Source organism: Atractosteus spatula, chromosome 21 (assembly GCF_055471065.1).
Source record: "Atractosteus spatula isolate fAtrSpa1 chromosome 21, fAtrSpa1.hap1, whole genome shotgun sequence".
Taxonomy (NCBI): Eukaryota; Metazoa; Chordata; class Actinopteri; order Semionotiformes; family Lepisosteidae; genus Atractosteus; species Atractosteus spatula.
Window position 1 is genome coordinate 12,173,133 of NC_142726.1, and position 25,707 is coordinate 12,198,839.

The 25,707-nt window shown below is 36.8% G+C and overlaps 3 protein-coding genes across 5 annotated transcripts; 1 reads left to right on the forward strand and 2 right to left on the reverse strand.

The window, feature by feature from the left end:
• Nucleotides 1-7,170: 7,170 nt before the first annotated feature.
• LOC148817202 (protein C19orf12 homolog) lies at nt 7,171-11,056 on the reverse strand. Of its 2 annotated transcripts, none has more exons than XM_088939164.1 (3): nt 10,419-11,056; nt 9,128-9,316; nt 7,171-8,352 (listed from the first exon to the last, which is right to left on the reverse strand). In XM_088939164.1, exons 2-3 carry the CDS (start codon nt 9,285-9,287, stop codon nt 8,087-8,089), a joined length of 426 nt encoding a protein of 141 aa, XP_088795290.1. In that variant the 5' UTR covers nt 9,288-9,316; nt 10,419-11,056; the 3' UTR covers nt 7,171-8,086. The 2 variants fall into 2 exon arrangements, with proteins under 2 accessions (XP_088795290.1, XP_088795289.1); XM_088939163.1 differs by having other exon boundaries at nt 9,128-9,323; nt 10,419-11,054.
• Nucleotides 11,057-11,167: 111 nt separating this feature from the next.
• LOC148817203 (tumor protein p53-inducible nuclear protein 2) lies at nt 11,168-17,668 on the forward strand. 2 transcript variants are annotated; one of them, XM_088938648.1, is made up of 4 exons: nt 11,168-11,298; nt 13,535-13,703; nt 14,782-14,926; nt 15,570-17,668. In XM_088938648.1, the coding sequence occupies exons 2-4, from the start codon at nt 13,580-13,582 to the stop codon at nt 15,796-15,798; spliced, it is 498 nt and encodes a 165-aa protein (XP_088794774.1). In that variant the 5' UTR covers nt 11,168-11,298; nt 13,535-13,579; the 3' UTR covers nt 15,799-17,668. The 2 variants fall into 2 exon arrangements, with proteins under 2 accessions (XP_088794774.1, XP_088794775.1); XM_088938649.1 differs by having other exon boundaries at nt 11,190-11,345.
• A 37-nt stretch (nt 17,669-17,705) lies between these two features.
• LOC148817204 (uncharacterized protein F13E9.13, mitochondrial) lies at nt 17,706-25,636 on the reverse strand. The gene is made up of 6 exons (XM_088938650.1): nt 25,544-25,636; nt 25,368-25,450; nt 24,776-24,956; nt 24,381-24,531; nt 23,683-23,810; nt 17,706-18,942 (listed from the first exon to the last, which is right to left on the reverse strand). Exons 1-6 carry the CDS (start codon nt 25,614-25,616, stop codon nt 18,752-18,754), a joined length of 807 nt encoding a protein of 268 aa, XP_088794776.1. The 5' UTR covers nt 25,617-25,636; the 3' UTR covers nt 17,706-18,751.
• Between the last annotated feature and the right edge of the window lie 71 nt (nt 25,637-25,707).

The following is a 25,707-nucleotide window of genomic DNA, read 5'->3' on the forward strand; positions in this document are numbered from 1 at the left end:
CTCCTTGAATGCAGGTTCTGTCTCCTAATTAGTATCTGTAGTGTTGTTTCTTTAACTTTTGCTATAAATAAAACCAGACTGAAATGGTGTTGGAAAAGTCTGATGTTTGTGATCCCTATAGATTGTAACTTTCCACAGGTTTCATTTTTTCTTTTTTTATTAAGGAAATGGTCTAACTTAAAACATGCCTTGCAATTGTTTTGTTAGTTAGAGGAAGCATTGAAAGAATAATAATGTGGCACTTACTCTTACATAAAAGGTGAATTCCAGAATCCTAAGCTCTATGTTAAAGGACTGAGAGGACAGAGTCTCAGAAATACCTACACACCAGTTCCCCTTTGTTTTTTATATACAGTATATCAATAAATGTCCACAGATATAAGCACATAAATGGAATACAAAAATTGGGGGATTTCTCTTAAACTGAACTGAATCTTCTCAAAGGATGGGATTTTGTGAAATAATGAGCTTCCTTCCCTTTTCTTACCCACTAGAGATGCTTTTGTCCATGACGATAATAACGTCATTATAACATGCCATGGGACCTTGGAGTGTATTGTGATGACCCAACCAGTACACATTAAATCTTAACATTTATTTTGACTGCTTATTTAATTTCTTTATCACCCTCTTCATCTCACTTTTCTAATGGCAGACCATTAAGTTGTATAAAGAAGAGATAACTATGCAAAGGTTCATTATTTTTAACAAATCTGTTGTATATGCAACAACAAAACAGTTCTTAACCTTTGAGCTGCAAAAATCTAAATTCTGATAACCCCTGCCTTGAATTTCTGTTCATATACTGTTTGCTTTGAAAAGAAAATGACTCCCTAATTTGTGGTTTAGTGCCTATGCTTGGGTTGGTTCACAGGTGAAATTCTTCATCCAAACCAGTTTTTCAAGCTGAAACTCTGCCTCATCACATCAGCTTCACAAGAATATTTCTTTGCTTCATTGTTTGGCAACGAGAATTTATGTATAACTAAAATCTGCAAAACACTTTGTTTCTGTAACTAAAATCTGCAAAAAAAGTTTTATTCCCTTAAAGTACAAGATTTCTTTCCCTTAAAAATTTCCAAGCATATAGAATACCGCACATCCTAAACATATTTGTTGAAAATTACCACAAACAAAAAACATTTTGCTTCACAAAGATTACATTAGATGTTTAAATATTAGCATGCATAAAGAGTCCATAAATTTAAAACTGAAAAATATGTTTTGTATTGCATTGGATATATTACATGCCTGCAATATCAGTACGTAGTATTTTGATTTCCAAAATAGCCTGTAAAACATATCTTTGTCATTTGTAATCTACTCTGTTTTAGGAAGACTCTTTGAAGAAATCCTGTTATTTCAGTTTAGAAGCACACTGAAACCTATTGTCATGGATAATGAAAGAGCCCTTAAATAATAAATGTACATCAGCCTAATTTCAACAGAACACGTTGCTCTAATAATAATAATTATTAATAATAATTTGTTATTATTGTTACTATTTCAAATGAAAGAAGACTTTTGTAACTATAGGTTAAGCTGTCTCTTATTATCTTATTGTATTACACGACAGTTATCCCTGAGGGCCTCTGCATACCAACCTATGAAACCTGAAAAGTGAGAACTCTGTCTAGGTTATATTTATCTATTCATCTGTTTATACACATTGAGTAACACAATTATGGTACTGTTTAACACATGTTCACATAAACCCCTTATAAGAGTAAAAATATGCTGTTTAAAAAAAAATCCCGACATGAAATAATGTGAATTGTTCTCCTGGGGAAAAAAATGCATGGAACAAACTGCACACAACATTTCCTCCAACTCACAAGAAACAAAAGTGTGACTTTAAAATCAAAGTTGTTACCCTATAGTGCTGCATATTGCAATGTGTTACACAGATTCAGGGGTTCGTGTTTTTTTTCTTATTATAAACTAAAAAGTTGCAACAGTTCACTTTGACAGTGGGCCCTAATAACCCTTATCTGACACTGAGATATTGATATTTGGCTTTAATTAATCAAATCTACACTACTGTAACATGAAGGCATCTTCTGAAGAACTAAATAGGCTTCAAAATGTGCACAGTTATGCACTCATGGGCTGAATAAAAATATACTGCATAACTGTACTACTCCCATCCTGTGTGAATTGCACAGGCTCCCATTGACAAAGTGTCGGAGGTCTTTGAGGTTCTCCCTCTCAAGTATAATGTACTGAATGGTCTAGCTTCAAGCCCTCTTCTTACTCTGCTCCAGTCTGGCTATGAATTCACTATCCAAATGATTGTCCATGAGAGATTCTAAAATTGCAAAAACATCTTACTAAACTTACTAAAAGACCTTTCTTTTCAATAGAGCTTTTAACAAATAATTTAAGATTATTTTTGTTCCATTTCCATTTACTTCTGTTATGTATCTTATATTAGTAGTGTACATTTTCATTTAGAATATTGTGCACATTTCTGGTCATCATGTTACAAAAAAGACATTTCTGCTTTGGAATCACAGAGAAAGAAAACCAGATACATCATAGGACTTAGAAATAAAACTGTTTTTGTTTAGAATGTCAGTTTGCTCCACTTTACACCGACAAAGGGGCCAGCTAATTGTCCAGCAAATGGTATCACATCATAAGCTTTCTTGTCTTAATAGGTCATCTCATTTGTGTGACATTGTGATTTCTTGTAAGTACACAATTTAGTGGCTATGCAGCCGACCACAGCTGTGCCTTCCTCTTCTGTGGTTTCTGACGGTCACAGTTCAGTTTTCTCTCAGTAGCTCTGAAGCTTCGCAGTGTAAGAACCTTTGCTGCAAGCCTGTGGTGACGGCATGACTATTGCTGCCTTCAGAGCTGCACACACCCTTGCATCACGAGTTAGAAAGCCACCACAACCTGAAAAAGTGAGAGAACAGTAGACAAGAGGTTCTGTTATAAAGCTTTTATAAAGTACCACAAAATATGGAGGCTTTTTATTTAAAAAGGATAAACAAATCCATTATACAAATTTCTATAATCCATTTTAAAAATGTTATACTCATTGTTTGTTAATTGCTATTTTGATGTTCCTGCCACCTTTTTAAAGACAAAGACATGTTGGCTAACTTAATTGACAACTATGGACTGGTGATTTCCTCAGGGTCTAGTCCAGTAGGGTGCCTTGTAACTATGGGCCATTGCAAAGTTTTCTAAGAATAAGACATTTTCCGATGGTGGATGGTTATGCTTTTGCTTCTAAAGTTAGGTTAAAAAAAGAGAATGACTGTCAACAACATATTATTTCAGACTGGAAATGACAAAAGTTCTTTGTTTTCCTGTTGGTGTTCTTTTACAGTGGAACCAGTCATAAAACAGCCTTAAGGAATTCAAACACTGTGAACTCTTACATTGGAAAACCTGACCACTTGGAATGGTGTTCTGCAAGGAAAACCCTATACCTATACCCTAAACAGAAAATGATGAGAAGAAAAGAAAATATAAGCTTAAAAACTAGACATTTTTTCACTATTCAAATCCAATTACCAATGATCATGTTATTGTTGTACTTGAAAATGAGATTGAAGTCTGAATTTAGTGATATGTTCATTTTTCACATAGTTCAAGTAGGTAGCTGTGTCAGCATGTGTAGGCTGCAAAGGAACAAGTGAAGGTATATTCCATGCTGAAAAGAGAAGAAAAGAAACAACATTTCAGCTGTGGAGTCTTCAGGTGTGTCAGATTTTTCACATGGGCCTAGACAGTTTATACCCAAATCATGATTATTACAGAAAATCGTAATAGATTATCATGAAAAAGAATTAATAATTTATTAATTGAAATAATGGTATATTGAACACCTAGTAGTTACATCAAAATACAAAAGAACTAAAACCCTTCTAAGCCAACCAATGTTTTCTGCAGTTATTTGAATTTGCACTTGTAGTTAAATGCCATCTAGTGTTTGCTTACAATATAGCTTAATACAAGGAAAATTGTTGATGAAAAAGACTACAGCCTCCAAGCCATTTAAAAACCTAACAATATAAACCAATTAGATCAGAGATACATTAAATTCTGATTCTCTGTATATTTCTTCCATATTGTATAATCCTAATTATCAGATTGAAAATAGTAATAATATTACTTGTCGGCATTGTATTACTGTGTGTCAGCAGTAGGGGGAGGCAAGATGTTTTTGTGCAATGTATGAATGACTTTTAAAACATGCAAAAGGAATTGGACTGGTGCCCAACATTGATTTTAACACTGCTGCTAGAAAATCACCTTCAATAATGGCATCAGTCAGATATTCCCCCCACTTATTCTTCAATGTCATGCTCCACATCATACATCCATACGTTACTGGTGACTGGTTTGATAGAAATCAAGCTACACTTCTAGAGAGAGCATTAACTGTATCCTTAAACATATTTAAAATCTGATTAGATAACCTAAACATTTCAGATAAAACATAAGAATTAGCCACTAGTGCCATCTAGTGTTTGAAGAGCTGTCCAACCAAAGTCAGCAGGATGCAGGAGAAAAGACGAGACTCAGCTTGCACCAACCATTGACCCTTGCCAGATGACACAGGAAGGAGCCCTCTGGAAAGATTCAGATGGAATGTCAATATTTCGATACCTTTCCCTGGAGTGCTGGAAATAATAGTCACAGTTGTAACCACTCAGAAAAAAGTCTTCAGCGGAGTCTTTATTGGGCTATTCGGACTCATCCAACACTTATGAATGAAGCCATGTATTCATGGAGAAATACATGGTTGTCCCTGATACAACTCTTTTAAAGTTAAATGCATTATAGCATTTATGAAATTGTGCAAATAGTTTAGTCTATATCTGTCTATTAAGATCTGTTGGAATGGTGTTCAGCAAGGACTTGCAAGACAAAACGGAATACCCAATATTTGCAAGAAATAATTTTCATTATAAATTTAACATGTGAATTTTACATGACACAAATCACAATACATTTTGTCAGACTGCCAATATCTGATGAAATGTAATATTTTTACTGCATAATTCCGACATAAGACCCACAATTTCTGGACCACAAGTTAACTTTTGTAGATGCAAAATGTCTTTAACTTTTATGATTTTTAATTGCAGAATTAGTGAAATATTTAAATCATGAAACTTCTTCATGTGGCAATTCATTATTTTTTGAGAAACTACAAAGAACTAATAAACTAATAATAAAACACCAGGCTGCTTTGAGTGCTAACACAACTTTTTCAAACCTTTTTTTGCAAAAATTTGAAAACATCCATTCACCCATGTCTGCTGAACAATTAGTTAGCTTTCTTACTTTTACTTTGAATGTTAAGTTAATCATCTACAGGAAGATCTTGAAGAACCTTGAACTTACCTCTGCAACATTTCCTTTGGCCCTCTATCTTTACAGTCTTAACCCTTGTCACTTAACAGTGCTGGATTTAACAGTGCTGTGCTGACACTCTCAAAATGTACATTACAGACAGAACTGAAACATTTTAAATACAGATGCTGTACAAGAAAATAGGTACAAAAGCTACAACAAGGCATTCCAAGGCATAACATACAAAGACAAACGAGAACTGGAAATTGAAAAATAAACAATGCAAAAGAAAAAAAAGGGAATAACTTAAACCGAACCACATTTTTCCCTAATGTTCTTAATCAAAGTGATTGTTTCATAGGCCAACATTCAAATTGCTCTGACATATTTTGGGATGAAAACTGATATATAAATGCAAAGCATTATTATTATTATTATTATTATTATTATTATTGCTGTTGTTGTTAATAGTAATAAGACGTGCCTAATAATGTTACAAAGAATACTACAGAAATATGACTTGTTTATTAATATCACATATTAAATACTTTTCCATTTTAAAAGTAAAAATGCTGTTTAGGTGCGTTGCAATCCCCAGAAGATCACAACTACTTTACTAGTTCTAGTTTTATGTATATTAGTATGCATTGCATTAATGTTTGTAATTAGTATACGTACATTGGTATTAATAGATCTAAATTTATACACTACATACATGTAAAAAAACATCTTAGTCTTAAAAACAAAGGTTTTATGAAGAATTGCTCTTGTTTATGCTGCATATAGTACACTGTACATGTATCTCTATTAAACCAATTATCATGCAAGAAGATTTGTACTTACAATATAACAAAAATTAGTGCTTATTATAGCCAGACAACTGTATGGAAATTTACTGATGGTCAACCAATGAAGCCTAAACTTAATTATTTCTCCCTAGATTGAATGTATTATAGTAGTTGTACTTTCTATTTGTCGACAACTGTACTTAAATAATAATAATAAACTTTATTTTATACAGCTCCTTTAAAAGAGGCTTCTCAAAGCACTTTACAGGACAGAGCAGAGGGGTAAAGAACAGGAGCAGTTAAGTAAAGGCTCTTCTAAACAAGAAGGTTTTGAGTCTGAATTTGAAGAAATTTAGAGAAGGTGACTCTCAGACAGCCTTATGGATAGAATTCCAGAGGTTTGGGGCATAACAGGAGAAGGCCCTATCACTCACAGAGTGTAGACAGACTTGGGGGCAGAAAGCAGACCAGAACTAGAAGAGTGAAAGTTGTGAGGTGGGGAGCAGGACTATAGTAGCTCAGACAGGTACTGAGGTGCCAAGCCATGCAGAGCATTATAGGTGAGCATGAGGATTTTGAAGTCAACATGAAACCTGACAGGAAGCCAGGAGCTATTTAAGAGGCACTTTATGGATAATGGAAACATCCTGTTCAGAATTCACAGAACCATTCCCATTGCCAAAGTTTATCTCATAAGCTCTTTGGTTATGTACACCAAGAGCTATAATATTGTTGTAGGCTGCCCCATAAAGGTACTGCAGTAACCATTGGCCACTAGAGGCCGCCAAAAACCCTCCTCAAAGACTGGGGAATGATTTCCCCTGGTGTGCAATAAAGAGACTTACTGACTTACAAAATGTGTGGAATAGTTTTTGAAATGTAGTCAGAAAACTGGGGAGAGCGAATTATATAGTAGTAGCAGTATGTAGAGTAGATGAGACACCCTCCCTATATCTGAAACAGTGTATATTGTAGAAATATTTTATTTTCTTATTGAGGTCTTTGTTATATTGTTGTAATAAAACATCTTTAAAAAGCCATAAAACACATACTTTCAAAAACAGCCATGTTTGAAGTGTTTTATTTCTCCAAAGTCCCCTAAGGCACACCACCAAAAGTGGACATCTCCCATAGTACAAACTTTAAACTCATGATTACATTTACCAACTTTTTAAGACTCAAACTAGGTTATACAATTGAGTGTGTGTGTCATTAGAGGGGGCAGCAGTGTAAATATTTAATAAAGGGATTTAAACAACTGTTACCAAGTCAGTATTAAAATCTTTGAGAAAAGCAGCACTCCCTAGATGTTTTTTTTTAAATAAGATGTTCAGTTTTTCATTCAGAAGATTTAGGAACTTTTAGATATGTCAAAAGCAGCTAAGAGAGCAAATAATTTCCCCCAAGCGGGAAATACAACAAAATAGATTAAACAAACCTATTTGTATAGGTCAATTTGCTTGCTACTCAGATTCATAATAGGTATTTTCTTTCAAAAGACAAATTTCCAATGTTGTGCAGTAATTATTCACTTTTACAAAACAGTATAGGCACCAGGCTGTTAAAAAAACATATTTGATTAATGCAGAAATCACCACCATATGTAATTATTTAAGATTAACTTTTCCTTTTACAGTGCACTGTTTCCACATATAGTACACATGTGAAGTTATGTATGTATACACTGCAAAACACGTGCTCATCTAAATTCAACAATGTTGTACTGCATTAAACATGAGTCACACATTTTTAAATAATTATGATGCAAATATAATTATGCCCCTTACCATTAATGCAGAACAACCTTTTAAAGTTTTATTATTAAAGACTTCATTAACAATTCTAAAAAAAAACACTACATGAGCAAAATGATCTTAAATGGGTTTGTTGATGCTACCTCATAGCCCATATGCACTACTGCTGCATTCCACCAGGGGGCTACATTCCAATGGATGTCTTTTTACGGCTGTGCTTGCATGGAATCAGTCGCCATACTGTACTTCTGCCCTGAGCTCTCGTGTGACATAGTTGACTATGGCAGCTGCCACTTGCTGTTTCAGTGTGGCGTTCCCCATGACCAGAGCAATAAGCTGAGCCACATCTGTCCAGTTGATGTTGCCAAGGATTGTCATGACATCATTACACAGCTTTTGCTGCTGCTGGGCAGGCAGTTCCATTATAATCTGGGGAAGCGGTTTGAACTGTCCACTCGTCATCCAGCAGCCCAGCAAACCTCCCACTGCTCCACCTACAAAAGCAGGCACACAAGAAGCGTCATCCATCTCTGCAGGGAGGACTGCAACAACATCAACCATGCCTGAGCTTTTCAGACTTTTCACAAGGTTCAATTGGGTTCTAAGTGAAGCTCTTTTAAAGACTTCAAAAATACTTTTGCACTTTCACATACTTTTGCAAAATCATAGTTTTCAAGCTGATAAATTATACCAGGCACTAAAAAAATCACTACATTATTACCTTCATTGAAAAAATACTAATTCATTTAAGACTCATACTTATTATCCAGGAATACCCTGCAGGTATTTTGCTCAGATATTTTCAGGAGATCAGAATGGGTGGAGTGTGGAGTGGTTTCTGATGTCCCTTTGCACACATGCTGCTCCAAGGCAGAAATAAAAGAGAGAACTCTGGTTCTACTTTGCATGTTTCCCTTTCCCCTGGAGTGGGAATGAGGGGGCTCATTATCCTTGCGGATACTTCTGCCACAAACTAATCCAGGAGTGCAACATTTGCAACAGGCAGGAGGGGGCTCTACAGATCTGACAGAGCCCTGGGATATCTCTCAAACAGCATGAAAAACAAACATGCAAAAACTGTCTATTTCTCTAAGGTTAAATCAGGCCGCTTGTACTGATCTTTCATGCACAAAGTCATAAGGAACAAAATCCTCAATGCAATGTAATCCTAACATATAAGAGTTAGCTGTCTAGTTTCAACAGTAGAAGATGTCCAATTTGAAATTAGACTAATACTTGTGGGTAGCTCAAAATTGAAATGAATCTCACCAACAGCAATCCCCGGGGGACCACCAACCAAACCCCCGGCGAAAGCCATGGCTCCCGCCATCATCGCCCCCTTCCCAGAATTCGCCACCGCCGCCTTTATCTGCTGGTTCGCAGACAGCTCGCAGCACAGGCGCATGACGTCATCCACTTGCGCAGGCATGTTGACAAGGACGCGTCAAACTCAGCAGCCTATAATCTTGGTTAGAAACAACCAACCAAAAAAAAAAAAGAAATTAACCCTAATCATTTTCTGAACATTATTTTGGGGGCTGAGTACGCAAGTCCCTACAACAAAGCACCCAACTCTTGCTCTCCTAAATGGGTTTGTTCGGACAGGAAAAAAGGACAGGACAGGATGTCCATCTCATAACTGAAAACAAGAGTTTTAATTTTCTTCTGCTGGACCGGGAATACCAATTAATATTTAAAACAGGCTATATGCAGAAAAAACAAAACAATATTACTTAATATATCCCTTCTTGTCTCAAACATAGCCTCCTGGAGGAATCACTTGGGCTGTGAGTTTCAATTAAATTATTTTATTATTTCTTTTACAAATGATTTTACAAGAGCCTGAGGACGCGTTCTCCCCTACAACTTTTTACTGCTCGCTTTCTAGGCTACTCTAATCTATCCCACCACTCGATGATTCAGGCAATGTTAATCGAATAAGCACAACTGTGCAACAACAGTGTAGAGAGTGCTGAAACATCGATACAGCACCTGTAGTGCACACTATAATACATTGTTATGCCTTAACTATTAACACCATCGTAACTTAATATTAACTAATAATATATTGATTAAAAATATTTTATCGCTAACGTATCCATTATTTATTTTAACCCTTGCTTAAGCAGCTTCTTATTAAACGACTGATAATATAAACCCCTTCTATAGAACACTGCCAGGATGGCATTAAGAAATTAACTGATCTGGACATACTACATTGTGTACGTTTTAAAGACTACACAATCCACGTAAAATATTAGGCGCTAATTCTCTCACTAGCCAGTATATATTACAAATACAAATAACCGATCGATGTTATTGTGTTTATAACGAGACAACATTAACTTCAAGCACCGCTTTTACTACATTTAAGAATGTATATTACGTCCGTGTGTTGGTTGTAACACTACATCACATGCCCGTCATCAGTAAAGCGAGACAATATACTGTAACCTTTGATATCTGACATGACATAGGTCACAAAACCTATTAATTTTTGCTGTATATTTCAAACATTTGTATTAAACGTTACAGTAAAATTGAAGCAAATTTGTCCTACCTTATACTTGTAGTTGCAGGTGAGATTAATTTCTTGTGGGTAAAAGATTACAAACGGCAGAAATATTTGCAATCTGTCACTGCTCGTAGTTTCATTCTTTCCACTTTCGCTGCTCAGTCACCACCGCGGTGCTTCATGGGATCCAAAACACAGCGAGCGACGAATTGCACTTCCTGTCCAGAGAGTATAATCATCCTTTTCCAAGCCCTCATTTTTATATATGAAGCGCGAAATATACACATACTTGTTTTAAAATATTTTAAAAGTATTGTTTTACAATGTCCTACAACATTCATGCGCTCCTCGGCTCTGACAATATTTTGTTCTGTGTTCCCGCCGACCTTGAATTTGATTAGAGGAATAAAAAGTCCTATTTAGTCTTGTTATATACATATATGTGGACTCGACTGACCTTTTAATGCAACATTATTATTGCTGTTTTTTTTCTTCTTTTGTAAAGATACAGAGGTATTCTACGTGCTATATCAAACGTAAAAAACAATTACCATATGATTGTATTTTACTAATCGTGACTATTGGGAATAATTTATTTGTACATTACATGAGCTTCATAGCTGTTTCACTACAGTTTTACATGAAGAAAGATTGTGTCGATGTTGTAATAGAATAGTACTATATTACTGTGACAGCTCTTGAATGCAGTACACGTAGCCGGTGCGGATTTTAATATAATCAGGGGATGCTCCGCCTTTAAAGGAGGACTTTCGATTACGTATTTTAAAAATCTTGATTACGACAGGACGGAGATGAAAACAAAGTGTTCATAAACAAGCCAAAGCCTAGATCTGTCTGAAGAAAACAAGTATAGTAAAGTCGTCGTAGAGCACTGACCTGCACAAACTTTTTATCATCTTTTCAGGTACTGGAACGGGTGAAAATACGGTGATTGATATGTCTGTTTCAGAGGTATACTGCTATGTTTAAATGTTAAGTATGATTTTTATTTTTATCAAACGTCTGTACAACAACGGCTACATGTTTCCTGCAGATGGTACGCACATCAGTGCATGCACATTACTTGCAGTGATTGAATATGGGTTAATGTGAGCGTGAATTCAAACAAATGAGTTTTATTTTGGGCCAGATCTGTTGTAAAAGATAATTTGTAATATTCTGGAATACGCTTATGATTGCAATATTCGGTGATGTATGCCAGCAGACAGGCAATGGAGTCCGCATATACATAGATAGTTGATAGTCTTTTCCTGTCCCAAAAGTGACAGTAGCAGCTGCCCCTGTAAAACACATCAGCTCGTCGTAGCTAGTAACATACCCGGGCAAACGCGAAATGTAATCTGCCTGAATTAAGTATATGTTATGCATTGAAAATATAACAAGATGAAACAAAAAAAACCACCAAAATAGTTAATTGTGCATCCCGAAAACTGTGCTGATGATGTGCTGTCTGGTGTAGACATTTCGTGTAGACAGGACGTTTGCTGACAAATATGTGCTTAAGAATAGATGACATCCTACCCTCGTTTCTATCGGGAAAATCTATGCGTGGGAAAGGCAGTAACCTCTAACAGACCTTTAAACTCTTGCAGTCTTTCATTTTAATTAGAAGAGAAATGTTTTTGTAAATAGTCATTTGGGGGAAAAACATATATTTAATAAAGAGCTTTTATTTCGGTTGCTGGTGCTGTCGGTCAATATATAGGAACGTTTCCAAATGTTCCACTTGTAACTGGTTCAGGCTGTCAACAATAACTGTATTTTTTTTGTGGAAAGTGGGGAAAAACAAGCATTGAGTAATTCTGACGAAAAAAAGTACTGAACACATTATTAGGAAAGGTCGTCTTCAAATCAATTTTATGAAAATTGCGATGAAATCGAAGACCAAGAGTCTTGCAATCTCATTTAATTACTGTGAAGTCTTATTCAGATTCACAGGATTTTGTTACCAAGAATACTAAATCTTGTACATTCTCTTACTTCATTATTTGACACCTGTTTACGTGAAGGGGTATACATAACTTTATTCCTTAATGGTATGTACAATTCCTTTATTAAACATGAAGTGTTTATATGCAGTACATCTTTATGTACCTAGATCCAGAGAAAAGCAGACATAGAATACATAGATAATGAATCAGCTGAGATAAATGGGCCCACTGCAAGCCTACAATTCCAGCAGGATGTATTTTAGTTTTTTTAACTAATTTTGTATTGTAATATATGAAATCAAGTACAGAGGTGAATCTGAAAAACAAAACAGTGAAGCAAAATTAGTGGATAAATTGCCTAATGAATTTACACAAAAAATTAAAATTGTATGCGTTTTTTTCCCCTTGAAATACATTTTCTAGAAGTCTTGTACCTATATGGCTAATAAAATAAAGGGAAATTGTTTATGTGTGTCATAAAGTATTTATAATCTGCCTGAAACAAACATATATAAAAAAAGTCTGAATGTTTACTTGCTTATTATTGTTACACAGGCTATACTGGGGTTGGAGCTGAACATAGCATCTAAAATAGCTGACATGGAAGAGGAAAACAACACCATGTCCCTTTGCAAACTGGCTGCTGCCAAAAATTGCTCAGAATATCCTTACAGACCCAAAGTACAGTAAGCAGCACTGTGCCGTTATAATGTAGTTAGACACACTGGTCAGGTTACTAGCACGCTATTTTTGCCTGCACATCTTCTATCAGTCTATAACAGATGAGATGGTGGTGATAAGGACATTGTATCATCTTTTTTTTGGCCACCTTATCTAAAAAAGTGTTAACTTTTCTAAACATTTCTAAGAAGCAAAAAAAATTCTAATGTGTGGGTCTATGATACATAATGTACAATGTCATATTTTAGGGGTGGGAGTGCTTATATTATTCAGTATCATGGGTCGAGAAAAATGTATCAATTCTGTCCATTAAAGAGCCACTAGAGGGCGAGGAAAACCAGCATAAAAAATTCTCGATTTGTTCTGTGTGAACTCGTTAGTCAATTTATCCTCTAACTTTGCTGTCTTCACTTTTTTTTAAATTTCCCTCTGTATTTAAATGAGTTTTTCAGTAAATGAGTGTACAGTCTCTTCAGTACTCTGATATTTTATATTTTCAGTGAAGGTATATTCTTGTCTCTTTTAAAGGTACTATAAATTGGGAAGAAAATACAGAAGAGAGTTGTTGATACAATGATAGGAAAAATTGCCAGCCTACTTCTTGGCAATACAACGAATGAAGATGTGAGTGAAAGCAGTGATGTTGAGGAACTCTTTGAGTTTGAAGAGGGTGAATGGGTCATCATCAACATTCAAGGTGAGTCCATCGACAGCCATCCCAAATACTGTTTTTTTTAAACGCATTAATCAAAACAAGATGAGAATAAGGAAAATCTAACCTTATTTCTGCTTTAAAAACAAATTCTCAAAATGTCTCAAATTACTATAGAATACAAAACTTAAAATAAAATGCTGAGGGTGTAAAATGAAGCACACTATAAATCATACCATGATAGCCAAGGAGCAATGTACAGTTTCAGTGTAAATTTCAAAATGCTAATAGAATCGTTGGTCCTAATGACCTACAGAAAATTTTTCCATAGTGCAGAGGTGCTAGACAAGAAAAGACAATCAATGTTTTTGGCAGAATATAAGGATACTCAGGAGGGTATAAAGAAAAAGATTACAAACAAAATTGGTGTCAACCCCTCCATTTATTAAGACTTTATATTTTGCTCTGAACTCCTCTGGGTGCCAGTGCATAGAAGAGAAGCCTGCAGTCACATGATCTTTATGATTTCTTTTTTTTGACGGAGTTCATGCTGCTGAGTTCGGGACTTATTGCAACTTTTTGAGAGCATATTTTGAAAGACATCCCCTTTTATCAATAAAAAAATCACCTTCTGGCCTGTAGTTAACAGGCTATGCTACTCTTTGTCAATTGTTGGTATGGCCAAAACATTGTTTACAAGACACAGACTTCACAAATGATAAGCAAAGTCTTCCTAAAATGGCTCTTTCGCCCCAAAACAAATCTGCTTTTTTGTCAGTTGTTAAATGCTATCTGCACACTTTAAAACTCACAGAAAATTGACCTATAAAAGTAAAAGTTAAGAAAATGAATTTCTTTAATAGGTGCATTTGTGTTGTTGTGGTGCCTATTTTTCTTTAAATGTAACATTAATGCGACAAAGGTCAAAGAAAGGTTATATGTAGAGCTGCATTTCAGTATCATACCCTCCCAGCTCTTGAACAACTGTGCTCATACCAGGAAATAAAAACAAAATAGAAAATATGCATGAATGTCATACAATTGGGAGAATATGTCCAGAGATTAAGGTTGTGATGTGATGAGCATTAAAATGTATTTTCAAGAGAGCACACTTGGTTTGCAGAGAGACCTTCTTTGGCACAACCAGAGGTCGGCCTCCTGGAAAACCTACTGATTGAGCATCCCAGCATGTCCGTGTACAACTGGAGGAACCAGAGAAATGAGGAGGAGGAACCAGGCTCTGAAGAGGAAGATGAAGGTGCCCCCAGGTGTGATTCACATCTTTGAAGTGTCATGTGTAGGATGAGAAGAAGTGCGAAACATCTTTAAAATCCTGCCACTGCTCAGGTTTGGTGCCATTAAAACAAACTCTGGCCTTGACCATGGGTGAGCATAATGAATTTGAGTTTACGGAAGGATTAATGTTGTATTTCTGGTGGGTAGCTGCGTCAGCATGCGTAGGCTGCAAAGGAACAAGTAATAGGTTTATTCCATGCTGAAAAAAACAAGAACGAAAACACAACGTTTCGGCCAGGGAGCCTTTTTCAGGTGTGAGCACTACTGCTCTACTATACTACTATATTGCTCACATCTGAAGATGGCTCCATGGCCGAAACGTTGTGTTTTTTTCAGCATGGAATAAACCTATTACTTGTTCCTTTAATGTTGTATTTATTAGTAATGGTACATTTTAACCTATCTTTTTTTAAACACTATTTAATGTTCTCCTTTTGCCGTTACTGAAATTTATGTACCAATAAATAACTGAATGAAGTGCATCCCATAGTGTATTTGCTAGATAGTGTACCCTCTTGTACTTTACAGAGACAAATTAAAGGGAGTCATGACGGAAAGAGTTTTGAGTACCAGCACATGTACTTCATGTTTGGCATGTATCGTTTACCCTTGCAGGCCTGCCCAAGTGGCACGTTCAATTCCTTGGAGGCTGATGGCATGGGGGTATATACTGGAGAAGGACAGTCACCTGCACCACGTCCAGAGAACCAGACTGTGGGCTCAGAGGAGGAAGCTGGGCCGCAGTCATCTCCGCAGGCAGAATCAGGCCAAGAAGCGCTATTCACCAAAAGAGAAACGCTATGGCAACTTCAAACAACCCTGCCAGCGCATCTATAATTACTGACAAAGTGCAGAACGCTTCATTTAATTCAAAAGATGTAACGGTACAGTCTCGTTCGATATACAGTATATACATATCTTCCTTCAATAATATGTATATATTTTAAACAAAAGTCACAAGCTACTGTATGTTATTGCTTTTAATACACTGTATCAAAGCAGTCTGTACGTAGCTTTCTTGGATCTTATTTGGATTGATACTATACATGCTGTGTAGTTCAAGTCCAGAAATGGTTTTGTTACCACTGTAATTACTGTATATCACAGGTGCTACAAGCTAATTAAGAAGTAAAACTGCCTTCAGTTATTGAAGGTTTCAGCCTGGAGCCTGATTAGCTCTTCTCATGTCCTATAATTGGTATATTTTTTAAAATAAAAGCAAAACTAAATTCTGTTTGATGTACAAAGTATCCCTGCTGTTGCACGCTTAACCTGTTTTATGAAATTCCTCCTGATGAAAGAAGATGGCTTTTCCCTATCGTAGGAGGTCTCGTGTAACAGGTTTTATTATTGCAGACCACTGCAACTGGCTGAACTTGTTACAAGGACATTTTTTTTCTTTAAGTAGCTTCTTATTACAGGTGAAGAAGTGCATAATATTCTTTTTAAAAACTTGGAACACCTTGCGCACCTTTTTCCTGTGTACTTTCTCTATATAAAGTCATAGTAAAAGAGACAGCATAAATAGGACGCTTTGGACATGGTTTCACATGTAAGGTTTAAACCTTAGGGTGCCTAAACGTACTGTATATGAAAATTGTGTTGAGCACCCTACAGCTGTGCCTCCTAACGATTTACTTATATTTTCTCCTTAGTGATTGTATCAATGACATGCCAAATGTATTACACATCACATTGAAAACAATTTGATTATGGTTATTAGTCTTAGAAATGCTTCAAATTCTTTTTGTGTGTCAGAATGCAAGAAAATGAATTAGATTAATTAGATTAAGCATGTGTATAGCAATGGCTCAATGGCAGCTATGTGCGCAATTTGTTTTGAATACAGAAGGTTGTACTAAATTGCTGTTTAAAAAATGCAGGTTTTAGCTGAAATGTTCAAATTCATTTTGGCATAATCCACTTGTTACAACATATGCAGTGCCTTCTACTTCGATTAATTAAAATCTTTAGTTGATTATTCATTTGTTATATTAGTTGATTATATTTGTTATATATGTAATTCATACAGTAGCAGGTTACAAAAAGAACAAATATTTTTCTGTGCAATTTTACACCACTACCCTCAGGATTCCACTGGGACCGTATTTTAAAGTTTTTAAGGATTACAAGTGCGTTTTCCTTAGGTTGCAGTGTTTGAAATTAAAAACAAAAAATGCCTCCGTTGAATACACAATATAAAGTTGGCGTTTTGATATGAATGTGGTATTGCCTGGAAAAAAAGTTATCCAAATAGTTATAGCTCTGCAAAAACATTGACACAGTTTTGTGTATCTGAGGAAGTATGCTTCTTAGAACCTTTTAAGAGTGTTTTGCGCATGGTTAATTTTGGCAGTACAGTAACATGACTTCTGTATCTCTGTAAATTTATTAGTGTGTGACTGTTTCCTGCTTTTGTAATTCTGCCTAAACAAGAAACACTAGATCCTTTTAAACTCATTATGTATTGGTTCAACAAAAAAGTTGACATGACCTTCATCATTTTATATTTTAGTGAGCATACCACTATATGTTAATCACCTGTTCATACTGATGTATTTTGTGTTGTGTTTTATAGACTTAGATATCACCACTAAATTCAGTGTGTAAATATGACTATATTTTAGTTTTGTTTCTTATATATGTTTTATGCATACTTTGTCTTTAAAGAAACTTCAAATAAAACAAAATAAATATCAGTTTGTATAACCTTTTCACTTTGAATGAATCACAATTTCTTAAAGATGCTATGCATTGAAGAACATTTTATTTACACACTTGTGCAAGTCTTAAACATATTTGATTAAATAGTTAACTGTTACAATCACTTTTCTACTATTATCACAACTTTGGCTTATTAATAAAGCTTCGTTTGAGTGAGAATAAACCACGACAGTCCTTTAGCAATCCTTAATTCAAAGAGATTAGAATCTTCAAACACCTGATCACGTTGGTTATAAAAAGTAAACTATATATAACAAGCCAATATGAATTCTAACAATTCCATCACATTTGCCAATCAAATCTAATTGATTCATTTTTAGTTGACCCTTATATTAAACATTGTTTGTTTCTTTACACATCCATAAAGCTAAAAAACTACTTTTATGCTACTAAATAGGAAGTGAACAGGATTAACTGTAAATTTAAAACAAAATGGTCCATATTTCAGTAGCAAATCACCACAGAATTGTTTCTGCATAAAGAAGGTAAAATCAGAGTTAAAAGAGCAGAATAAATGCAAAATGTCTAATACATAATGCTGTGTATTTTTAGAAAATGCTGTTTTGTCTCATTATCTATAATTAATATCAGGAGTATCCACAGATTTTATCAACACTGTTAATCCTACAAAATGTCTTGAATTGCAGTGGGTTACAAAGTCATCATTTTTGGGTGGTTATTTAAGTGTTAATTCATGTCTTAATGTTATGTCAGTCTCCATTAGCTGAACAAACCTTTGAAAAAAAAACAGATCCACTACCTAGCAAACAAAAAGGAAGCATATCCACTACCTACTGTAGTCTAATATTTTTGAATGCAACATAAAACTTTGATATGAACAATGTTGTGTAGATCGATTATGCAGATTTAAACATTATTAAATACATTCAGGTACTGAGAAGTTAGGATTAATGTATTGTGAAGAATGTTATCATTCCCTTCTATGAAATTAATTAAGAACCAATGGAAAGATTCAGACCAAGTGAGTGATTTATTATTAAACACTTTAGTCAAATACTCTGTATTTCTGTGCCAACACTGTGTCCTTTCAAACATCACATTTTTTCAATTATTCATACTCTGAGTTTGTGCATCTTTCCCATGAATTTCCTGACCCTTTCTGGATCGACACTGTTGGCCCAAAATCCTCCTTTCTTAAAGTATGAGCCAATGATCATTGCACTTGCTTCAAGGTAGTGCTCCACATTCTCATGAGTCACCCCGGAGCCAATCAGAACTGGGATTCTTACTGCTCGTCCGACCTCTGCAAAATAAAGGGTGAGGTAGCTTTGTTATCTCTCTGGAGCACAAATAAATGGCATTGTTTCCATCTATACAGCACTTCATGGCCAATTACATTTGCCTATTGTATTATCTTGCAATTAAATATCTTATTATTGCAATACTTTCCAATTCCACTTCTAATTTTCTTATTTCAAAGGCTGGAACTAATTAAACTAATTTCACCAGTTTCTGAAATGTTTTATCCCACTTGTTCTATTAGGTTAAATATAACAGCCTGGAGTAAATGCACTTGGACAGACAGAATAAGGAGAAAAGGTTGAATTTAAACCTAGTAAATGAAGACAAGCTACACGGATGTCAGAGTGGTCAATTCAGAGTAAGCTTGTCTTTCAATCGCAGGATTCTGAATGAAGACTGACAGTTTAAAAAAATGATTTTGCTACTGAGTATCGAACACCCGAAATCCATAATTTTACTTCTACCGTTGCACAACTTATACTTAAACAAAAATTAGATGTATCTCATGAAACTGGCATTACGTGTGAAAATGAATATTGCCTGTGCCAGAAACCACACTTACAGTGCAGTATTAATTTCTCTATATTAATGGCCAGTACACAGCTATTTTTAGTCTTGAACACTTGCGTATAGTGCTTCACTTGCGTAAAGCAAAGATTACAAGGGAAGTGATACAAGTAATCAAAATATTCAAAGACACTGACTCTATGTGGAAGTACGTTTAAAATCAAGAACAGGAGCCACTTCTTTACTCAAAGCATTTTGGTAGTATTGAAAAAGCTATCCAGTCATGCCATTGAAGCTGGTACTCTGGCTTCTTTCAAGTAAAGGCTGGATTCGTACCTTGGATCAATACTGGTTGTACAATGGACTAGATGGGCCTAATGCCTTCTCATCATGTCCTGTACAAACTCTTCATTTTAAGATATGCATTATACCTGGATGGGGCTTTTTAAATACATGATTAAAAAATGATAACAATTTATCAAAGGGAAATTCTTAAACAATTTTGAAAACTGAAAATTTAATAGCCTTAACCCTGTTAACACCATTACCACTATTTACCATCTGCAGCTTACATGTTTATTCAAATACAGTAAAGAATACAAAATATGTTCAGAATACACTCACTAATTGGAAGATGGCACTGTGTCGTTTATATTAAAATCATATTTAATGAACAAGAGAAATAACAAAAACAGCTGCTTGCCACTCAAAAGAAGCAGCATTTGTGCTTGTTTTCGTTAATAAACTGGCACACGGAGGTCTCCTCTGAAATGCTCGGTGGCAGAGACATGCTGTAGGTAGGCAGAGTTCCAAGCAAGACGAAGGATAATGTGGCAGTCTGGGTCGGTCATGTTGTGTTTACCACCTTCAGCACAAATCAGCCATCTGGAACGTTATTTAAAAATAGACCAAAAGGTGGTGGCTATATTAGTAAAGCAAGCTTATGTCAGACAGAATGCATGCCCTTCACAAGAGATATCATTCAGGAGACTGGAATGCATTCGTTCCCAGGCGGCCCTGCTCTTTATAAGGCGTACAGATCTCACAGGCACCAGTAGCATTTAATATGATTTAACCTCTGAACCAGGGCAAACCTGATCACAATAATAAAACAGACTAGGAGATCCTTCATGAAGCAGACAAAAAAGGCTTTCCTTTGCATAGCACTAACAGGACATTCCTGTAAATTGATCTGTCAATTCTTACCAATATTATTTTGAATCCATCCATGTCTAAAAAGGGAGCCAGTCTGTGTACATGTAATGTGAAGCATACATAATAAATAATTTATAAATAATAATTATAATAAATAATGATAAATACAAAGGCAGATAAAATATACTTTGTGATCTTTTCCCATAGCCTGCTGCAAGAAGTGTGAACATACTAATTATACCAATTGTATTAGACTATTTATTATTACAAATAAATGAAGCTGTACTTTACAATATTTAGCAATGGAGATACTAAGAAGAGACATTTTCTGTTTTTCTTGTATTTTATTTATAGCTGCTAGTTATAAAATATGTTCGGTTACTCATGCAGTGATGTGAAAAAAAAGTACACCCTCTTACAGTTCTCTGGTTTTATATATTAAGACATATCTGACTTTCACCTAGTCCTCACAAAGTCCTGAAAGTAGATAAATCTAACCCCATGTGACAGATAACACAAATTTGATTTTGTCATTATTTATTAAATAAAACAATCAGCCAACATTCAGTAGCCTTGTGTGAAAAGGTTTGTACACCGTGTGATTCATTAATTTATGGAACCACCTTTAACAGCAATTACTTGAAGTAAATGTATCCTGTAAGAGTTTATCTGTCTCTCACATCAACTGAGAGAAATTCTGGTGCACTCCTCCTTACAAAACTGCTTCAGCTCGGTGATGTTGGAGGGCACAGCTCTCTAAGTCCCGCCACAGCATCTCAATGAGGATGAGGTCCTGATTCTTTTCATTTTCAGCCATTCAGTAATAGATTTACCGGTGCATTTTAGATCATTGTCCTGTTGCATGGTCCACTTTCGGCTAAGCATCAGCTGTTGGACAGATGGTCTTACATTTTCCTCTAGAATGCGCTGGTATAGAGAGGAATTCATGGTGGACTCACTGTGAGGCATCTAGGACCTACAGCTGCAAAGCAGGCCCATCATCACCCCTCCACCACCATGCTTGACTGTGGGTATGAGGTTCTTGTGGTTATACGTAGTGTTTTCGCCAAACGTAATTTTGCATTACAGCCGAACAACTGGTCTCATCTCTCTAGAGGACATTGTTCCAGAAGTCTCATAGTTCATTCAGGTGCTGTTTTGAAAACATAAGCCGTCAGCAATGTTCTTTTTTGGATAGAAGGGGCTTTCTCCTGGCTATCCTTCCATGAAAGCCGTTCTTGTTCTACATTTTCCTAAAGGTAGAATCATAAAATCTAATGTTTACCGTATTGAGAGGCCAGTAGTTCCCTGGGTGTAGCTTTGGGGTTCTTTCCGATTTCTAGGAGCTTCATGCGGTCTGATCTTGGAGTGAATTTACTGGGACACCCACTCCTGGGCAACAGTCTTAAACTTTCTCCATTTGTAAATTATTGTTCTCACTGTGGAATGGTGGACTTCATATTGTTTGGAAATGGCTTTATAACCCTTCCCAGACTGATAAGCAGCAACAATTCTCTCTCTGAGGCCATCACAGATATCTTTTGACCCAGGCATTATATTCTACCACAAACCTGAATGCTCCAGATTAAACTTCTGTTTAAAAAATTAATAAAGTTTCTGACTTTATATACAGAGGAAGTGCTTTCTGATGATCAGCTAATCATGTGTACTTGTTTAGCAGCACCTTATTTTAATTATCTCCTTAACTGGCATGGAAGCAGTAAAGGTGCACTTACATCTTCCACACGTTATCTGTCATATGACATTAGATTGATCCACTGTTAGGACTTGGTGAGGTCTAGGTGAAGGTCAGATATGTCTAAATATGTAAAACCATAGAATCTTAAGAGGGTGTACTTTCTTTTCACATTACTGTATAGTTGTTAGTAAAGTGACACCTTATCTTCTGAGAGGACTTTTTCCCCAAACTGAATGGGACAAAGTTAAATGAAGGAATGTATGAATTCCATGACAACATTGTTATGATCAGCACCGCCACTCCAGGAAATGGGGCGACGTTGCAGATATTACAGACCCAAGATACTGAGCGCAAAAGTCCAGGGCGAGTGGCCAGCTCACTGCACCTCTGGCGCAGAAAATGAGCTGGCTCAGCACTGCACCAGCCCGAGGGCAAACTGTCCACTTAGATCCTGCAGCAGGCGCCGTCGAGGTGTCGCTCTCTCTCGCCCAGGAGCGAATTCCTCCCAAGAAAAGGTGGCTGCTCGGAGGAGGCACACAGGACGCTGGAGTCGCCCGGGGTGCAGGCAGGCGGACTTTAGGACTGCAGTGCAGGATGGGTAGTGCAGGGAAGGAATAAGCCACCAGGGTACAGAGCTGTACTGACACAAGGGCTTCATAGGGCGGGGAAGTCTGACCTTCCAAGGCAGAACAGGAAACTCCAAACCAGGGTGATCCAGTCGGAGGGCTCTCCAGGAGACGGGCTGATTCAGGGGACACACGCCCTTAAAAAGGGGGTCGGATCTCCTCCAAACACCAGGCTAGGTGTATGCTGTCGGCAGAGCCTCCTGGCAAACTGTCCTCTGGGGAAGAGCCTGGAAGTGGACGGGACCAGTTTCCCAGGTGCCATCTGGACAGGGCCAGCAGAAACATATGCTAAGGTCGGGTTCCTGCTAAAGACTCAACCCCCAGTTCCAGTGCTCCAGGCAGCACAGCCATAGGCAAAAGATGGAGCTCAGGCAGAGCCTGAGGAAACTGGGAAGCAGGAATAGGAAGGGCTCCATTGGGAAACTGGAACGGTGGCACAAAAGTGAGGTATAAACGTCAATGCCGAATCGCCGAGGAGAGACTGAATACAGTTTAAATACCTGCTGCAGTTTACCTCTCACTGAAGCCAGGTGCTCTGCATCAGTCTCTCTACGGCGATCAAAGCAGATCAAAAGCATAGCAGCCTACCACTGAGCTGCGACATGAGCATAACAAACAAAACATAAGATTAACAGAAGGCAACATTCAACCCACGACACTTATTGTGGGTGTTAGAAGTCTATTGATCATATCAAATCAAGGAATGGGCTTCAGGAGGCCCTGCCACTTGGGATAACTTTTGAGCAGGACTCACCTCTGAGGTCTTCAGGGTCGGCTTGTATACCTGTGGCTGTTCCAGTCAGGATGACTCCATCAGAGAGGAAGAACTCAGCAGCTTTGGCCGTTTCAGCCACGCTGACATCAGACGTCAGGGCATGAGAGCTGAAATTAAATTATACTATTTAATAATGTATGAGTTGCTACAACTTTGGTTAGATACATTATCTGTTTTCATCCAATGCTGGGTCACAGGGATGCCAGAGCCTATCCCAGCATGCAAGGGGCGCAAGACGGGAGACACCCCACCCTGGTTGGGTTGCCAGTCCATTACAAAGTCAATTTCCTAAGAAGCCAGTTTACCTTCTAGTATGATTCTGTACTAAGGGAGTCAACTGTGACACCAGGAGAAAACCCACACAAACAGGGGAGGAACATGACAAAAATCCACACAGATAGCGTCCCAGGTCCAGAATTGAACCCAGGGCACCAGCACTGAGAAGCAACAATGCTAACCACTGTACCATGCTGCCCTAAGTATTTATTTTTAACATTATAAGAATTACTGCACAGCAAGTACCCTTGTACCCAAAGTATCCCCTGAACAAGCATAGTGCATCTTGGGGCATTCACAGTAGTACTATTTAAATTTGAAGTGTTACACAACTGAATAATTTTCTATTACTACGAGGTCATGAGTAAATGCTTTGTGCAGTCAGTGGACAGTAATCTTACCTGTGTTTTTTCTTTATATCAGTGAAAATTTGGATGTGCTCAGCTCCTATTTGTTTGCGGTATCTTAACAGGTCACCAGCACATGCGTTTAAAAGTCCTTCATCTGCAACATGTGAGAAGACAAATCCTTCTGCACGTATGAAATCAAGGCCTTATCAAGAAGAAAAGAAGAAACACTCACTCGGATGTTATTTCTTTGCAGACACTATTTAAAATAACACTAAAGTTGTGTTATCAGCACAGTTCACTAAAGTGTAAGCTACTCATGTTTAGTTTGCAAAAAACAACAGTAGGATACATTATATCAAGAATTTCCAGCCTTGCAATCCACACCTGAAAATTCCCTCAAGTCTCATGCAAGGTAACATAAACATTAAGCAGTTAAATAACATTACCTGATGCCAGGGCTACTGCTAAAGCTTCCCGGTTAGCTGCAGTTAGGATCTGGACTCCAATGGGAAGGGTTGGACATGTCTGCCTCACTGCAGTACAGACTGCTGTCATAGTAGCATAGACCTCTGGTCCGGCAGTTGTTGTATAGGGAAGATCATGCATGTTTTCAATAATGAGTCCATCCTGTGAAATGCACAATTTCACTGTCATTGTTATTTAAATGCTATGGCCTAGTTAGGGCCTTTGTCTCGTAATTATAAACCATATCCACAGTATGCAACACTGTGCCCATTAAAGCTCTTGTTTGGAGAGAAAACTCTTGACACCCTGCTAAAGCACCGAATAAAAATGAATTGCATTTGAGCAGTTTTAAACTCCACTTTGTCATCCTACACAAGGATTCAATCTTTCAGAAGGAACTAGAACAACTTGTTGGTAATCTAACTGCACTATCTAACTGCGATTGAATTAGTGTAGGACTAACTCTGCAGTCATTGCATTGTACTCAAATGTACCCCCAATCGCAGCCTCCACTATACCAAACAATCTCGACAGATAAAACGACCAAAGTAAATCTAATATAACGATTCTTACAATGCCTGCATCGCTGTACAGCTCTGCTTCACGACATGCTGCTTCTGTTATTTCAGCAACTGAAAGATTGTTCAGCGGAGTACCTGAAAAATCAAGTTACACGATACCACAAATCAGTCTCATTACATTTTAAACATCTACACCTGATGCAAAAAAAAACAAGTTACAGTTTTAACCTGGTAGAGCCTTTACGTGAACCATGCCGATGACAATGGATTTTAAGCGTCCAAAAAGATTCAAAAACTTCATGTTTGATTTATTTTTGGTTAAACTTTGTTTTCTGTCACGTGACGGGTCAAAGTTTATGCGTCTCGCATATTATTCAAATTAAGTGTAGTGC

Excerpts from the sequence above, each read along its gene's own strand:
- LOC148817202 (XM_088939164.1), bottom strand. The coding sequence starts at position 9,287 with ATGCCTGCGCAAGTGGATGACGTCATGCGCCTGTGCTGCGAGCTGTCT. Across the intron at positions 8,353-9,127 it reads TCCCCCGGGGATTGCTGTTG|GTGGAGCAGTGGGAGGTTTG; the intron begins GTGAGATTCATT and ends CTGCTTTTGTAG.
- LOC148817203 (XM_088938648.1), top strand. The coding sequence starts at position 13,580 with ATGATAGGAAAAATTGCCAGCCTACTTCTTGGCAATACAACGAATGAA. Across the intron at positions 13,704-14,781 it reads GGTCATCATCAACATTCAAG|AGAGACCTTCTTTGGCACAA; the intron begins GTGAGTCCATCG and ends CTTGGTTTGCAG. Across the intron at positions 14,927-15,569 it reads GAAGATGAAGGTGCCCCCAG|GCCTGCCCAAGTGGCACGTT; the intron begins GTGTGATTCACA and ends TTACCCTTGCAG.
- LOC148817204 (XM_088938650.1), bottom strand. The coding sequence starts at position 25,616 with ATGAAGTTTTTGAATCTTTTTGGACGCTTAAAATCCATTGTCATCGGC. Across the intron at positions 24,532-24,775 it reads AGCAGTAGCCCTGGCATCAG|GCCTTGATTTCATACGTGCA; the intron begins GTAATGTTATTT and ends CTTCTTGATAAG. Across the intron at positions 23,811-24,380 it reads GATATAAAGAAAAAACACAG|CTCTCATGCCCTGACGTCTG; the intron begins GTAAGATTACTG and ends ATTTAATTTCAG.